Here is an 18,202-nt window from a genome sequence, read left to right as displayed (position 1 = left end):
CAAATGGCCTATTTTTTTTTTAATATGAGAATTAAAACAGCCAGTCTTTTATGATGGGATAACATAAACCAATCTCTCTCTGCATGCATATGCATATAAAAAGAAAGTAAAGTTTAGTTCAAAGAGATGAATCCATATGAAATTTGGGGTTGTACTGCTCAACCAGTACCAACCTCCTGCCATGTGTAGGGCTGCCCCCACCAGCTCAGGCTGCCCAGGGCTCCATCCAACCTGGCCTTGAGTGCCTACTGGGATGGGGCACCCACAGCTTCTCTGTGCAGCCTGTGCCAGTGCTTCATGAGTAAAGGATGTCATCCTAACATCTAATCTAAATCTTCCCTTTTGTAGTTTAGATCTTATCATGATGTCTTACAAATGGCAGCTTACAAACAGCAGACAAATTCATTCTTGTTCATGGTCTTAACAGGTTGTATTTCAGAGGGCCAAGCAGGGTTATATTCTGCTTTTTACTTTTTGGAATTATCTTAAGACAATCACAAATTCCCATAACCTCATGCATTGCTTTGTTGTACTAACTGGAGTAGGAGGAAATTTAGCAGAATTGTAGCAAAAACATGTAAAGGAGCCCTGATTACCCTCTGAGCCCTGTGTTTCTCTTAGGTCACAGCAAAAGTGACGTTAATGCAGCTTAGCTTACCAAGGAAGACAGTTGTAGTGACTCAGGTTATGCTTGATTGCTTACTGAGCTGTGATAACTCAATTACGAACCCAAGCACCAAGCTTTTGCCATGAAATTCACCTCTTCACAGGGTTCACTCTGTAATAACATCACTTCCAGAGAGGGCTAAGTATGGGCCCAGATTGGAACTAAGAGCTCAGTTAACGTAACAGCTGGAATCTTGGAATTTACAAACTTGCTTCACCATTTGGGTCTATATAGTTCAGATTTTTAGACTGTATTTCAGACGGTTTTTTGAACTTGGGCTGAAAGAAAAACACGGCAGGTGTCTCCTAATCATGCTTTACTCTGATTTGTTCTTCCTGTTGTGTGAGGCGATGGGAGCTGTAATAGTTTGCATGGTGATCTCTGTAAGGAAGAGCACATAAAAATAGTCAAAAGGAAGAAAGAAAATTTCTGTTGTTTTGGTGTTGTTTTTTTTTTTTTGCATTTGAGCCTGAAGATGAAAATTCTCCCATATGGCTGAAATACATCTTCCCCCTCTAGAGAGCAGATCCTTGTGGAGTGAAAATTGGCTTCAGAACCCAAAGTATGAAATTCAAGTTTTATGCACATTTGAAATCTCAAGTTTTGCATATCTCTGTACCAGAAAGTCATTTGGCTGAATTCCACATCAAAAAGAAATTTAGGAAATCAAAATCACTGATAGCAAATTGCAGCTTTCTGCAAAAAAGGCCCCCTGGGTTCAACAACTCTTACACACCTTTATTTCTACCACTAGCCAGTTTTAATACCCCTCACTGATACCTCTATTTTTATTTCCACAGCCTAATAATATAAACATATCACAGAATCACAGAACTGTAGGGGTTGGAAGGGACCTCCAGAGATCATCGAGTCCAACCCCCCTGCCAAAGCAGGTTCCCTACACAAATGAAAATATGAAAGAATTAAGTGTGGAATCTGTCTTGGGAAGCAGAATATAAGTAATACTCCATAAAATATGCAGTTTCAGGGCTGATATTTCTTCTTCATAACTTCCAACTAGCCAAAGGCAGAGTCCAAATTGAGTTGAGTCATTCATATGAAGGGACAAACAGCCCTGTACTGGGACATACAAAACGTCCAGAGAGCTGAACATGGACAGCTGAGGAGATTCAGATTTAGTCAGAAGAAAACTTCCATCATGTATTTAATTCCAAAGATTTATTTTGCAGTCTTTGTGCGTGGACATGGCTGATCAAGCACACACAACCCACCAGCAATGCTTGTACAAAGAAAAACCAAGTAATGGTATGTCCCTGAAACTGGAAAACTGAACCCGGCTCCACATAGCACCACTGACAAACACATGGCCACAGACATGACACATTCAACCAGAAAACCAAACAACATTGGTGATATTTTCTATGTTGTCCTTTTGTTGCTGGAGAAGCTATAGCAGCATAACATTGGAAATAAAAAAAAAAATTACCAAACAAATTTAACAACACAAAACTCTCTTCAGGGTGAGAGATGAGAAGTTACACAGTACCCGCACATCTGCAGCTTCCTCAGAAACTTCCACAGCCCCAGGCAGAGGAGACAGCAGCCACTTCCTTAGCCAGCAAGCAGAGCACCTGCACCAGAGTACATCAGGAGGATGGAACGATTTGCAACTGAGCCATGGGCTGGAGCAAAGGGCAGAGGAGAGGCAACCGCTGTCCTTGTCTGCAGTCACCGTCTGCAGAAAGTGTGCATATGGAGTGTGTCTATCTGGGCTATGGCAAGAGAGAGGCAAGGGGGACACAACCCCTACTGTTAATAATGCACAATCCCCCGAGCTGCGATATGAAATTCTATTGAACATCCTTTGGTCAACATGTTTATAGCTGGGCTCCAGATGCAACTTTAAACAATAGTAAGATAATTTTATCCTGTTGCAGAAGCCCAGCTGAGCTGCTCTATTAGGCCAACATGATATTTTATTGAAGTTATCTGGTAGGCATTATTTGTCGATAATGTTGCTGTAATGCACATCAACGAATAGCACTGAGTGCTACATTTTTCTAATTTTGACAATAATAATGGATTCTAGTCCAGCCACCTCATCTCAGTAAGATCACATCATTTCATGTCAGTAGCCCTAATTGCAAAATAATTTTCAACCTGAATGAGAGGGTCTGAATTTGCCAGTCTTGCTCTCCAGGCAGTAGAAGAATTTCTTCTGGAAATGGTCCGTAGGGATAGCGTTCAAGTTCATTTTTTACCTAGCCACCACTTAGAAAGCCTCACGTAACACGTGGGTAGGCAACAAGAGCCACCAAAAGAAGACATATCCATTTCTTAGGTATACAACTTTAGAAGGGGTTATTGAAGACACCTTTCTTCATTTTTCTCCATAGTATTTGATTAGCTTCTGTATCTCATAATCAGTTGGTATCGCCCTGATACACTCAGTTTCTTAAAAGTAGCACCAGTATAATAAATCTGAATCTTCATTCTTAACTCTCTTCCTTACATGTATCTTTTTTTTCTGTCTGACTTATTGCTGAATCTCTAGCCCGATAAAATAGGATAAATCCAGGCATAAAGTCTTAGAACAATTTTCTTTTGTTACCCAATGGTGAAATTGCCCTATTAGGTAATCTATGCTTACGGTGTGTGCAGCAAGTATATCACAAATAAATAAATCACAGTATACCCTATACATCATTTAGAAGTAATAGCTATCAGGATCTTTGATCTTAATTTACAGTATGAAACAAAACAATAAGCAGCTTAGTAGTCAGGGAAGTCTGAACAGAATAAATACTAGAAAGCAATTATCCATTTATTTCTTGCTCTATATATGAATATATGTATAGTCATATACATTTATATTTTGGATATATATGAGTATATATATATATTTAATCCCAAATTTATGAATTTGGACATTAGTAAATGTAACTTACGGAAGCAGCTGGCTCTACCTAAATGCTGCACTTGCTTCTTGTGCCATACTCCTCACTGAGAGCAGCACTAAGACTTACTGACTTTTCATATGAAACAACAGCTATTCAATTGCTTATTTACACCCTTAGCATCCAAGTTACTTAAAGAGAAAAGAAAAACCATTATCATAATCACAAACTGAAAATAAGTGTTTGTTAAAAATATCCTAAATGAAAGGCAATGGATCACCTACCACTTGGCAACCTGCTGAGTCTTGCTATCATGACATTACGCAGATTTTAAGTCCAGTTTTAAGAGCATTAAGTAGCTTAGAAGCTTATAAACATGGAGAAGGTCCAGAGCTTAAGAATTGAGCCCAAATTAATGTCTAAATAAGAAATAGATTTCCAAGTTCCTTTGGAAATTTGAGTGTTAAGAAATGGTGGTTATTGGGTCTTAGAGAAATTTTGGCTCCTAAGGCTTGTTTTAAAAGGAACTTGGAAGAGAGGAATTGGTTATCATTTTACACAAACAGAATAATTTAAAAAAAGCCAAACCCAAAGAAAAATTAACAACAAAAAACACCCTTGGGAAACTTGGTATTTGGTTTTCTTTTCAATGCTACACCCTACAACTACTATCAAAGTTCTTTCCCTTCAATATGAGGGTTAGATTTCCTTTCATACTAAAAATTCTAGAAACAGTCTTATAAAAATATGTATATGTATCTCACAGAAATGCAGTGCCAGCAAACTCAGAAACTATAAGAAAATCATAGATTATGATTTGCAGGTCAGATAAAGAAACCCATCAGGCCCTATAGCTTCCCAGTTACGAATAGCTGGGAGGTCTTCATAAGAAGCAGAGAAAAGCCAAAATAGCTGGAGAAGGACTGGAAGGTTGGAGGAGCATCATCTGTCTTCTTTTTCCTCACTTCTCATGTGTAGGCTTACCAACTGGGAGCAAGGAAAGCTGGTCCCATTTCAGGTTGGCTCATGTTGATTCCTAGCAACCCTATCCTTACTGGCACTCCTTCCCATTCATCTCCTGCCAGGTGCACACACACCTCACCATCAACACACAACAGTGCCTGGCCAACTACTGCTCCCCACTGCCAGTATGCTATATTCCCCAGGTCTACATTCCTCCACCCCACTACTTCGCAGGTGTCCAAGAAAACTCTGGCTCTTACTTATTTAAACAGCTGCTGCTACTCTGCCTCCAAGTTCCCCTACATCTCCCTAGCTGCTAACGAGTTCACCTGTACTCACTTTAAAACATATTTGAGGAGGAAGTAGTTCATGTTGTCACATTAAAAATACAATTACTATAAACATACTCAATGAAAAGAACATATTTTCCCCCCAGCCACCCCAAAAGAACATCCCTGTTTTACACAATTGCATGTTTTGTTTCCCCATTGTCCACTGAAGAAGTGAAGTTTGATTCTTGCTCAGCACTTGATTTCCTCTCTTCTGGGTAATGGTTCATTTCTTGCATTTCCAAGGAGACTTTATTTCTTTTGGCAAATGCATGGCTGATCTCACCCAATGTCTTGTTCTTAGTTTCAGGCAGGACAAAAAACAGGTAGGTTGCTCCTGCAAAGCAGATGGCAGCAAACACGAGGAAGCAGTAGTTCTGTAAACCACTCTGTGAACAGAAAACAAGTGAGATATGGTCATTGCATGCATCAAGGCAAAAAAAAGTCATAAGAAAATTAACATCAGAAATGGAGTGAAAGTCCAAGTGGGCGGTGTGGAGCAATTTTTAGGCAAGTATTGTGAGTGCTGGCATTCACTGCAAGTCAGAGTGCCTTAGAAGTTCATAAAAATGCATGAATCTGCAGCTCTTCCAGCACCAGTGGCCCAAAGACGGAGCTGCAACAGGCTGCAGGCAGAGGTGCTGGAAGGCATCAGGTTGGGGCTGCATGCACTAGCAGCAGGGGGAAGCAGGGCTTCTGATGCCTGCACAGCTTGACCCAGCCTTGCACTTGTGCAATACTGCTGGAGATAAGGCAAGTTTTTCACCAGGCTGCTCTGAATACAACCTCTCAATTTCTAGGTACAAAAAGAAGGCATGCTTTTGTGATATCTTGCAGCTGTACATGACAGACGAGAAACTTGTTATAGCCAGAGGCAGCTGCGTCACAGATGTTACAGCTCTGAGATTTGCAAAATAAACAAGGAGGAAAACAGGCAGACATTCCTATCATTTCCAAGGTTACAAGAGCTTCAAGAAGAACAAATTCCATAAAATATACTTCTTTCTTGCTAGAGAGGAATCTAAGAACTACTATCCCTAACTCCTGAAGAAATTCAAAGGTCCAGGATCCCTATAGTTGTCTTTGAGCTCTTAAAGCAAATGTCTAATGAACATTTTTACTTGCTTTAATTAACAAGGGCAAAATTAACAAAAAGTGGTATCTCCAGATCCACAAATAAGGCACTCTTTCCACTGCCTAGGGTGAGGTCAGAATAGTGAGCATGGGGAGAAATTAATGTCTCAGACTCAATATGAGGTGTTTGAATGGAGAAATCTACACTGGTTAAAATTTGTGGCTGTGAGTTCCCAGACATATTTACAATTGCCATTAAATATATATATATATATATATGAAACAATCATGACAACACTAAACCATGACATAACACCAACTTTTCTATAAGCTATATGTCCACCATTTCTATATTATAGGGTAGGTAAGGAATCCTAAGGGGTTATGCAATTCCTGGCACTGTTTTTATGTTTCACTTGCTCAGCATACATAAAATATAGCATGGAAGAAGAATATGAAGTCACGTTGTGGAATGAAGAAGAAAAAAAATAAACTTCTCCAGCTTCATGGCTGCCTGGTCACAATGTTTTCCATGGATCATTCATTACCTAGTTCAGCCCCTCTGCTCCAGACTGTAATAGGAAAGGCTCGAAAGTGCATCCTCTGAAACACTGCCTATGGACTCTTGAAATCACTGATACATTTTTTGTTAAATCTTAGAAGCACAAACTCCTGAACAACCTGACAATCACAAGCCAATGAGCACGGGTGATGAGGAGGAAAAATATTCTGGGAAGGAAACTGATATGGCTTTCAAGCTTGTACAGAGGCAAAAGCAAATGAATTCAGTAGACAGGAAAAAATAACTTCACGGCGCCTCATAACTCATTCTGTCATGTTAAAAAAATCCAAATTTTGCATCTGGCTTCTCTGCATGTGTAATTACTGTTCACTGCAATGGTATGATTCCAATCTAGAATTATGTTTTTCCCATTTTAAGATGTTAATTGAACTAGACTTTCTCCTTGACGCAAATAAACCATTAATGTCCAGTTTTACTTAGCCTGACCACCAGTTCACTGTGCATCTTGGTAAAGCTGACACAGGTTTCTCCCAACTTTGTCACTCCTGATTATTTCTTTGCTGACCATTATTTGAATTAATGTTTATTAACTTCTTTGATTTGTGCTGAAACCTTTTCTGATTGCACTGAACACTGTCATTACTGCACGATTCATTTGCAATTATTTTACATAATATGTTTACGATTACTGGTAATAAACTTGCTGTCCTTAATTTCTGCTTTTCCTTTTAGATATAGCCCCCAAAGGCCTCCAGATGAAATTTCAGAGAGAACAAGATAAAAAGTATTTTTTCTTGCAAATGAGTCCTGCAAATGAGTTCAAAAATCCTGCAAATGAGTTCTGTAGCAAGAGACCATTACTTTGCACTCCTCACGTGCAGCAGGATGGAGCCCTAATTCCTGGAGAGGAACACCAGAGGGCAATCACAAAATGATTGTAACTTCTCTCATCAGCTAGCATTCACTCATAATATTTCTTTAAAGCAGGCTATCATTTTACACACAGAGAAAAGACAAACATGTTCACAAGCCTTTGTAACTCAGAGTTCAGCTAATATCTTCTGAATCAGTGTCTGCAACAGAAGAATATAAATTACATTACCCATTATAAGCATGAAATCTATCTGCACTGCACACTGATAAAGGAATTTTGGACAGAAGTGCAGGATAAAGCAGAAGGTAAATATCAAATCTTGAATCCTAACTCAAAAGAAACCTTTAATGGCGTATGAAAGGGATACAGCTCAGCCTAGATTTTTAATTCATTTTTATCTTTTTCTGATGTATTCTGAATTGATTGGTGCCAGAGGGAGGAATCAATGGATGGATGAGTATATCTGATGTTCCTGTCAAGAGATGCTGAAGGTAGGGTAGTGCGCTGGGAAGAGTGTGAGCACTGAGTTACTGCACACTCATTCTGAGAGGGAAGTCTGTGGGGCTGGAATGGGAATAAAAAACTGAGGAAGAATTTCAATGAGAGCCTTTGGGGCCATGCAAAGTACAGATACTCTGCAATTCTGTGCTCTTAGCCCATTGGGCCTCAAGATCCCCTACTGATATGTGCATTCTTAATGACATAAGACTAATGATAACACACATGATAAAATTTGAAAAGCTAAATATTTTTCTATACTTTTGAACATTATTTCACTAATTACATGGAATAGAAGCATGTATTTCCATCTGTTTTCCATTGTTTCTTCATTGTATCCTCTTGCATGAACATCAGATGTTCAAAGTTACCAAATATTTCAGGTGTTTTCCTGAATAACCAGGGCCCCTTCTCTTGAAGGCTCTTGTAGCTCATAGTTATTCATTCAGAGTCGAGGTCAGATACACAGATATCCTTGAAGGACCATGATTTCCATGGGTTATGGAAGTCTGCCTTCCTGGGCTCCCAGCAGAGGGTATGAGAATCGCAGACCAGATTTTTGCTGCCATCTCTTGAAGAGAGCACCTTGGTTATTCCTAAATAGTCAGTAGGCTACTAAATCTTCTTCAAAATTGACTTAGAGTGAATTTTTCAAGGATGCCCAAGATATTTTAAAGTTAAGAACAAACTTTTAAACTCATCACCTTCCATTTTTGTACTGCTTTCTAAGGAGGCTATTTAAACTCAATGTTTCTATAAATGTCCTGCCACTTGAATCTTGAATTACTCATTTTTTTATCCTCTTTATATTTCTGCAGCTGATCAAGGCTCTGTATTCTCTGAAAAGTGGGAAATCAGGAAACTTTTCATTTAAGACATGCATTTGATTACCACAAAAAGGGGTTAACGTCAAAGCACTTAAACAATTCTGCCAAATCAGATCCCCAGCACGGCAAATCAGACCTGACTCAGACAGTGGCTTGTAGCTCTGTAATTGAGGTGTATGAATAAGGCAGTGCAGCACAGCAACATCTTCATAAACAGAAAGTTTGACATATTCTCAGATTGCACAGGGCTGCTATCGGCATTATGCAAAATGTATAGGCCCAGTCTCTCCTTAAACGTAATGCTAAAGAACACTTAATTTTTACCACTGTGACTTCAAATGCTCAGAATGGATGAACAAAAGAGCTTTTTTTTGTTTTTCTTCTTTTTTTTTTCCTCAAGCTAAAAAGTAAACACAAGCAAATGGAAATCCTAGAATTAAAATTGTAAGATCTCTAGGATTCATAAAACAAACAAACCAACAAGCAACCCAAAAGAAACTCCCCCAGATTTGCTCCTCAGGCAATAGATAGCTATTTACTGATTTAACTCACTTTATAGTAAAAATCAATTTCTAGGCACAACTGCTACATTGAAATTTGGAAAATTTACATTCCTGAGCATATACAAAAAAGAAATGCACAAATGAACAAATTTACCACAAATGAATCAGATTTAGCAAGTTTACCAAACAAAGATTTTTAAAATAGAAGTTCTGACTCCCAGCAAATGTCAGATTTTCTTTCCAAGTATGATACCAACGTGGTTCCTTCCTACTGAACTACCTTTATAGTCTTTCACTAGTCTTGGAAACATAATCCAGAAACAAACAAATGCGTATCTACACAATGTCTCTCAATTTCCATTTGAGTTTTTATTTATGCACTCTGCCTGATTTCTCCATCAATTGCTGCTGAGTCCTACATAGGCACTTCCTGTTCTCCATTTTTGCTTTCTTATTTGCTTTTGCATTTCATAATAGTGACATCAATCACAAAATCATTTTCAATATAGTGGAGTGGGGGCAATCCAAAAAAACACGCATAATATCTGCCCTAAAAATTCAATTGCTAGGCTGAAAAAAGCAGGAGAGATTCCTTCAGTACCATCAAAACTTTAAGTGGAAGGCAAACGAACCCCTTTACCTTCCCAGTCACTAAATTCTCAACTTGAAATGTCACTGCATGTTTGGCACTGGCAATGGATGCTTGCATTTGGTGGTTACCATAAAGATTACAATCAGTAGCAGTCACATTGGATATTTGAGGTAATGACAGTTTCTCATTTATTTTTGAAGCCTGCCCCACATCTAGTGACTTATCCACAGTAAAAAAGCACAGCCCTTTCCATTGCCAGTGAGCCAGAAAGGAGCTGCAGAGGTTGTTTCTGACAGTATCTGACAGTTGCTTGTTTCCCCAACTTGAAGAATAAGCACTCAACCATAACTTAAGACTTATATGCAAGCCTTTGATAAGGTGTGAGCGTTCATCTCTCAGATCTACAACACAATATGTATTTGCTTATAAACGTGCCTCAATCTACAGTTACAAAGAAACAGCACAAAAAAGTACATGATGGTAGATAAATACAAATATTATGACTTTGTAAAAACAATGTTTTTTATAACCAGAAAAACACTCAAACTGCACACTGATTTTATTAGCCCCTGCAAAAATGAGATATTCTATGCTATTGCTCAATCAAATGGCTGCAGAACACCATGCAGCTTGTAGAAGTATTGCCGCAGAGTTGCTGCAAAAATGCTGCAAGAGAATGAGAAATGTTACCTATTTTGAGACAATGCAAGCTTCTCTTGGGGCAGAAATAAAAGGGGAAAAATCACTGCAGTCCTCAAGGACTGTACATAGGCCTGGAAAGATGGAAAGATGATAAATGAATCCCATTCAAGTTCTCTTTCTTTTTTCTAAGCAGCTACAGCAGCAGCAAAGTTCTTCTTTGTCATTTAGACAGGGATCTACATCATTTCCTAGTACAACCATGTGAAGAGATTTGAAGACCTCCATCAGTTGCTTCCCCAGCATTTCTAAATATTTCAAACTCTATCTTTCCTTGCTGTAGGCACGCAACCTCACAGTACCACAGGCAAAAGCCAAACACAACTGAGGAGTAGTCATCTTTGCACCTAGTGGACCTGTAAGCACACCTGAATACTCCTCTGTGATCCCTGGTAACTCCTCTTCCCCCATCTCCTTATCTTTAGTCCTTTAACATACATATTACAAAGCAGTTAGCATGGGGTATTAAAAGAATCAAGTAGGAAACATCAAGTACATTTATGGCAGATAAAAACGACTGTTTTCTTTCATTCCTCTCTGGCTTACTTCTGTTTCCACTGTGTTTCTGGGAAAGGAAAGTGTGTTCTACAGTGTAAATTAGTATATCCATTGAAAGATTCCAATTTCAATAAAATATACAGAGATATTTTAATAAGTATCTTTTGAATAAGCACTCCATATACACCATGACCGTAGCATCTTAAAAAAGAGACTCTGCAGTCTTCCTTCTAGAATGGGAAATTATTATGACATAAAACTTCTGCAGCAGAATATTGCTTTCCATGTAGTCTTTAAATGCCCCATAACATTCTAAGAGAAGAAACTGAAAAATGAAATAAGAATGCATCAGAATATTATGAAAAGAGCATAGTCAGTCCTAAAATTAACTGCTAATTCTTAGTAATTCTTTGTATTTTTACAATGCTTTAGAAAAACAACACTAGATAACATGTGATTTAATGTCCTGCTGACCTATCTTGGTACAGAAGGCTGCTACTGCAATCCTTTTTGAAGACTAACAGCTGAACACTTGCTGAACACCACCAGAGCTTTTCAAGCACTTTTCTTCTGCTGTGGTTTGTTGTCCCATCTGCTAGCTTCAGCCCATCGCATCTACTTCCACACACATAAACACTCGTATTTCTTGTTTACTATGTTGCCCTGTCCTTCACTATCCAGACCTCCTTAGCATAGCTATTCCTACCAGCTATCACTCACTCTTTACAACATATTCTTGAATAACAGTCTCCAGAGAAGTCAGGAAAAGTCTCAGATTTTCTATCCAGCAGCATAAAGTAGAACTGCAGATTTAGAGAGGTGATGCCAAAAAATGCCCACAAGTAATAATTTTGAGTCTGGTTACATTAATAGGTTTGTGCCTGTATCTACTTGTGTGTGTAGAAGAGTTGGGTTTTATTCATCTGAGTGTCTGGGAAATAGTTTCTGTTTATAGATGTGCCAGTGAGAAAGAGAGCAGGATACTCATGGACAAGCATGTTTGTATTACATTATTTAGCCATCCATCACTCCTCTGTTTAAGAAGTTATTCATTAACTCAAGGACTAGAATAAATATCACACAGAAGGATGAGCTCTTTATGGCTCGTGAATAACTTACGGAAATGCCAACACCTGAAATACATTTACTTGTGCTTTTCAGTCAACAGTTAAATACCTATCAAAACCTTCACTCTCTTCTGTTCAGCAGATTAAACAATTTGCAACAAAGCATCCGATAGGTGGAGGGTGAAACCAGTTAAATTTAATACAGAAGTAGATGCAATTTTATATTTATCACTGTATAACTAACTGATAAATTTGAAAGCGACATCAAACCTTCAGTGATAATTCAGAATTGCAAACACGAAACACACACCAGTGCAATTAGAAAATAGAGATGCAAAAGTCAATCAGTCAGTTTGAATGCTGGTAGTTAAAGACAAAAAGGAATGCACGACTTCCTCTGGTCAGGTTTGTCGGTGGTTGTTTTTTTTTTTTTTTTGCAATGAATCACTACTGCCACAGGGAAAACGATCTGTTTCCTTTTATTATCCATAAAAGAGAGAATATATTAAGCAGCAATAAGCTTTCAGAAGGATGACTAATATAACCTTGAAGGCCTTCAGGTGAGAGATCCCTCAAATTTTCCTGCTCAAGTTGTTATGAAATTCATAGTTTCTTTTGATACGTCAGAGAAGTTTAACACCTTCTAATCCTTTTGACATAAAGAAAATAACCAATCTTTTCTCTGTCTTCTATCATTCACAGTCAGTCTTTCCTACCTCACAATTTTTTTCCAGGTGGAATCATTTTAGTTTTGCTTTCTTTCACATAATTGCCGTGTTTCCTGTTTTCTCTTCTAATTCTCTCCATTTTTCAAGTTTATGCAACTCAAAGCATCATTATGTTATTCCTATGATTCCCTCATAATTTGCAGGGAAGGAGAAATTGGTGCTGTCAGCTCACTGCTTTGGATTTGGGATTCTGCCACCATAAACTACAGCAGTGGCTACTGATGTAAAACACACACAAAAAAAAAAAGCTGAAAAGAGCCTTCTGAGCCACTTGCTGTGTACAATTAATGAGACACTTCCTCTTAAGGAAGCTTCAACATCAATAAAATCATGGAAAGCCAGGCACACAGATGTGTGAAGATGTGAACATCTTTAGGCGTTTTTTTTAAATTACTTTTTGAAAGCCAAAATCTCTGTAATATGGAAACATGATTTTCTTCATTAAAACTAAACTGGTAATGCTGTAAACACATAAAGGGAATTTTTTATGATGCAAAATCATAGATTTCCCAAGGCAATAGCAAACTTCGTATGGATGCATACTAAAACACTCACAAAGAATTAACGTGCATGTGAAAGAAACAGAAAATGCAGTTTGCCTTTATATTTGTATTTACTGAGGTCCTTTTTAAATACAAGACCTGTTGAGGGGGTTTGCAGAACAAAAAAGGTTACATTAGAGGGAGAATCCTGAGCTGAGTGAATTCATGTTGATGCTGATGACTAAGGTGAAGTTTTCAAAAAAAACATGTCAGATTTGTCTAATTGTTTCTCTGCTGAATTTGGTAGATGTTCCAATGACCTCAGTGGGAAATTAATGACAACTCTACCTGCTTTTGAATATCACACCTGAGAAGTCTGAACCAGCTCCTTTGTCTGAGCTAAAAAAAACTGATGGAGAACACTCACAGATTTCACTAAGCATTAAAACAAACCTAAACACTTACAGCTCAGAGCGGTGGAACTGAAGTTAATGTTAACAGTAGCACAGTTTGGAAGGATGACAGCATTTATACTCATGTTAACTTTTGAAGGTGATCCAAGTCATCAAAATGATTAAAGCCATTTTCCTCTTAAAAGAAATTTTAAATTGTGTCAAATGTAGACCAAGGGTCAGATTTTATAATTCTTTCAAGTTCTCCCATAAATTCTTTCAGACAGATAATTCCAAACAGAACTACTTAATTAAAGCAGTTTCACTCTCAAATGATAGTTAACTTACACAGGCTTAGAGTAAGATATAATTTTACAGTATCTGCAAATACTGGTGCAGAGTACTGCATATAACAATGCATCATATAATTTTCAGTTTTAAGAAGTCACACACAGCAGTAACACCTTCTTTGTATTTATTCACCAATGAGACTATTCACCAAATAAGAATTCTCAAAGCATACAATAAAGCTGAAGATGGATCATTATGGCTGCAGATGACAAGGACGGTGTGACTTATGGACACAGCCATCACATCAGATTGCACTGCTACAGTACTCCTGTTGGTAATTTGCCATTTAGGGTTGTTCACTGCTATACTGCTATTAATTTTTTCAGAGGACAATTCTTCCTGAGACATTCGGATGATACATGGGTAGCACAATTAAAATGCATCATAAACATAGTAGGAATTTCATTCACTTCAATGAAAAGACATTTACTATTACCAGAAAAATACTTATAGCGTAAGAAATATAGCGCATCAAAGATCAAGCATGTTAAGTACCTGAATGAAAGGGAAGAGCAGTCCGACTGCAAAGTTGCAGAGCCAGTTGACTGTCCCAGCTACCATGAATGCAGCCGGCCTCTGAGACTGCTGGAAAAACTCTCCTGTGAGGACAAACGGGATCCCACCTGGAACAGGGTCCAAGAAGGTGGTGGTTTTAGTAAACGTCCTCTGCCAACGCTTTCTTTAATAACAGAGGCAAACACACTCTGTGTTGCACATTTCATCAGCAAGCATTTCTGAGCAGATAATACGATTTATTAAAACCATATTTTAGAGGAATGTGACATTTTGTTGTTTAATGCCACTGCATCTTAGTGACAGGAAACGGAGAATTCACACAACTTCCAGAGTGCCATGTGATGAGCTGGTTATTAGAATAAGAATCACCATTTCTACTAAAATGCTTGAAATTCTAAAATTTGAGAAATATTCCAAAATACTTTTAGGCATTAAAAACTAAAAAGATGGCTCTGAAGAGATTAAATAATATTTTTGGATAGTTATTGCCCACTTAATTTTAGTAATAAAAAAGCAAAGCATTTGCTGCTCTGTAGGCACATTTTTCATTGATGTTTATTTAACACGTTTACTAGTTGGCACTTCTGGCAAGGTCTATTCTTCCCATCACCCAAGGACTCTGACCTCCATAATACCAAGCTCTGCAGAATAGTACATTTGTCACTCGTGTTTCCTTCCACTTAGACAGTGGGCTATTTTGTACAGCACTGGCATGTTGTTGGCCTGACAATAACCCTTGGGGAACAGCTGTCTAGTGCTGAAAGTCCTGATTTTTCTTTGGCTTCTTTCATTTTTAGTAGGATATTTCTATAGAAATATCACTGTTTTCACAGAATAAAACATGAATTCTAATTGCTAAGTGGATACTTATTACAGTTAATTAGACACGTCTGCTTGCAGGATTATTTTGTAGCAGTTTGGAAAAAAGTTAATCTCATTACATTAGTCATGTTTTCAGTAATGTTGCTACCAATTCCTAACTCAAGAACCTCATGTCTGCCTTTGTTATTATGCCTCATTTTCTGCATTACCACTTAGCTTATCAGGTAAGATCATAGAATCCTTAGAGTTGGAAGGGACCTCTGAAGGCCATGTAGTTTGACTCCCCTGCAATGCACAGGGACATCGCAGCCAGATTGGGCCACCAGGGCTTTATCCTGCCTCACTTTCAAAGTCTCCAGGGATGGGGCATCAACCACATCTCTCCAGGCAACCTGCTCCAGTGCCTCACCACCCTCATTGTAAAATATCTTCTCCTTATATCTAACCTAAATCTCCTCTCTTAGAGTTTGAAACCGTTTCCCCTTGTTCTGTCACCACAGACCCTGTTAAAGAATCTGTCCCCTAAGATCCACTGCTCATCCCTTATGTAATTCCTTTAGCTGTTTTAGGCATTTTAACTAGCTAATATGAACAATCAAAATCAGGTGAATTTCAGGAAAATTGGGTTGATCAGGACACATTTTCTCTCAAAAACCCCTATGACAATCCTCTTTCCAAAATACACATAATTTAAGGTGAAAACATTATAGAAGACTTTGTACACACACTGGATCTTCCTCTTACATGCTTTTGTTTCATCTGTGTGCTTATTTTTTGTTCTACTCTTTGAATTCAGACTGCATATTCCCTTCCCAAAGGACAGCTGTGAACACATGGAAGTGCTGTATGGTGATGCATTGTCATACAGCCCCTTGTGCTCAGAGCCACTGCACTTAAACACGTGCACTAGAAACTGTTCTATCAAGTATCAGATAGTGATTTGTAAATACAGAACAGGATATGCAGTTGACACATTCTCAGATATTCCTCCATTTCAGATCTTTCATACTCAGAGACCATGATTATGTGCATAAAAGGAAGGCAAAGTAATGCAGAAAAAAGTTAGATTATACAGTATAGGCAGTGCCCCATTATCAACTTTGACTTTTTGTGAGAATATATTTACAACTGTAGCAAACTCAACTTTTTGTTCCAAAGACTGTCAGTATAAATTACACATACAGAAGTACAGAGCAAATAAATATTTATTCCTATTTTATACATAGGAAACAGAAACACTAAGTGTTTGGGTCATCCGTGCCCCAGTTTAAAAGTCTTTCCACAAGTCACAAGTGGTATCCAAATTCTTCGACCAAAAAAGTGACCACTGTCAATAGTACTTTGACTGTGTAGAACAACTAGCCAAACAGGCACTCACTCAAATTCAGGTAATGGTCTATCAGTCCTCTGTGGTTTACAGTGCCTATTTTGTCATGTACTTGGGACTGGGGTTTAAATCCTATACTATGGCAGGCAAAATAACAATCACATCTGTCCTGCCAGTACCTGGTTTAGGTCTCAAATGTCACATGAGGGAGTGGTTTGCCAGTGCACCTGCCTCTCGCAGTGAAGAACTGAATGACTGGATACATAGAAACCATGGAAGTTATTCATTTATGATCATTTATTCTGGCATGCCTTTGCTGTAGGATAGTCTCCAGAGGTGTTACCGTTCTTGTCAGTATAATAAAAATGCTGTTCGGGATCCATTTGAGAAAATACACATTGTACAAGAGAGGAAAAAAGCCAGAGGCAAAAATGAAAAAAAAAAAAGTTCAGGACAGAAACATATCAGAAAGAATAAATGTTGTGGAAATAAAAATGCATAAGCATTGTTAGTAAAAAAAAGGTTCCTTGAAATTCAGATAGTAGTATTTGGATACATATTAATAATCACTGCAGATTATTATTAGTCCTGCTTATCACAAAAGCTCTTCAATCTAATTTGAAAATTAATCAATTAATCTCGTGATGGTAAAAATAGCATATTGAAAAGTCTAAAAATAAAAAATAAAAAAATTCAGCAGTTCCTTGGAGCTCTCAAATGTCTACAGCATAAAAAGAGGAAAGGTGCACAACCCTCAGGCAGAGCAAATCCTCAGACTTTGTCATGGCATAGACAAGAATTCCACAGCATCACAAAGCAGAGAAAGCCAGGTTATATAGAAGGATGACTTAAGAGAAACATATGAAACAATCAAGGAGCCTGAAAAGTAATTGGTGAATTAACTGAAAAACAGGACAGGCCTAAAGACAAATGAAAAAGTTGATGAAAGTAGATCATAGTTGTATATTGCTACATGCCAGGAAGAGCAGAAACTTGACCTTACTAGGACGTAGAGCAGGGGATAAGAAAGCCTACCAAGAACCATTTCACTCCTTAGTGGAGTGAAATGAATAGAGAAATTATGATAAGCTGAAGAAAAAATGTAAATCCTTAAGATGCCAACAGTGAAGGCACCTGAAATCAGCTAAATTCATAACCCCAAGCATCCACCCATCACCAGCCATTTCAAGGTGCAGAGCTACTCAAAGATCTTTTTTCCCCTTTTTCTCTTTGAGAAAAAAATTCAAGCACGTGACTTGGAAGAAAGCTGCAGTATGCTTTGAACTGGTCAAGGCATTTTGTAGAATGTGTCACTACTGTCTCTGATGCAGGTTTGATTCTCATTCTCTATCTTTACAGAATCTCAGGATTTTCCACACTGTTTTTTGAGTGGTTTAGTCATCACAACAATATGTCATCTTACCAACCGCTCCTTACAGTTAGTTTCAGTGTAAGATACCCAATGAATTAATTGTTCCGTGCTGGCTGCTGTTCAATGGTTGCTTGGAAACCAGAGCCAAAAGCAGGCTAACCAATCCACTGTCTTTTTGAAACAGTCTTTAAACGTTTTGTCATGAGTTTTGCAGCCTCATAAGCTTAAATTTGGTTAAAC

The 18,202-nt window shown here is 38.1% G+C and overlaps 1 protein-coding gene across 1 annotated transcript in view; it reads right to left on the bottom strand.

Moving 5' to 3' along the window:
• Positions 1-4,948: 4,948 nt before the first annotated feature.
• SLC2A9 (solute carrier family 2 member 9) overlaps positions 4,949-18,202 on the bottom strand; it is a gene marked incomplete at both ends in the record, with an annotated part of 82,552 nt that continues 69,298 nt past the window's right edge. The window contains 2 exons of the mRNA XM_079534824.1: positions 4,949-5,206; positions 14,421-14,548. Coding sequence (XP_079390950.1) covers positions 4,949-5,206; positions 14,421-14,548 — 386 coding nt within the window. The remainder of the gene's footprint in view (positions 5,207-14,420; positions 14,549-18,202) is intronic.

The sequence above is a fragment of the Tetrao urogallus genome (genome assembly GCF_951394365.1).
Source record: "Tetrao urogallus genome assembly, chromosome: 4".
Taxonomy (NCBI): domain Eukaryota; kingdom Metazoa; phylum Chordata; class Aves; order Galliformes; family Phasianidae; genus Tetrao; species Tetrao urogallus.
Note: the sequence above shows the minus strand (reverse complement) of the source record. Positions and strands in the feature narration are given on the sequence as shown.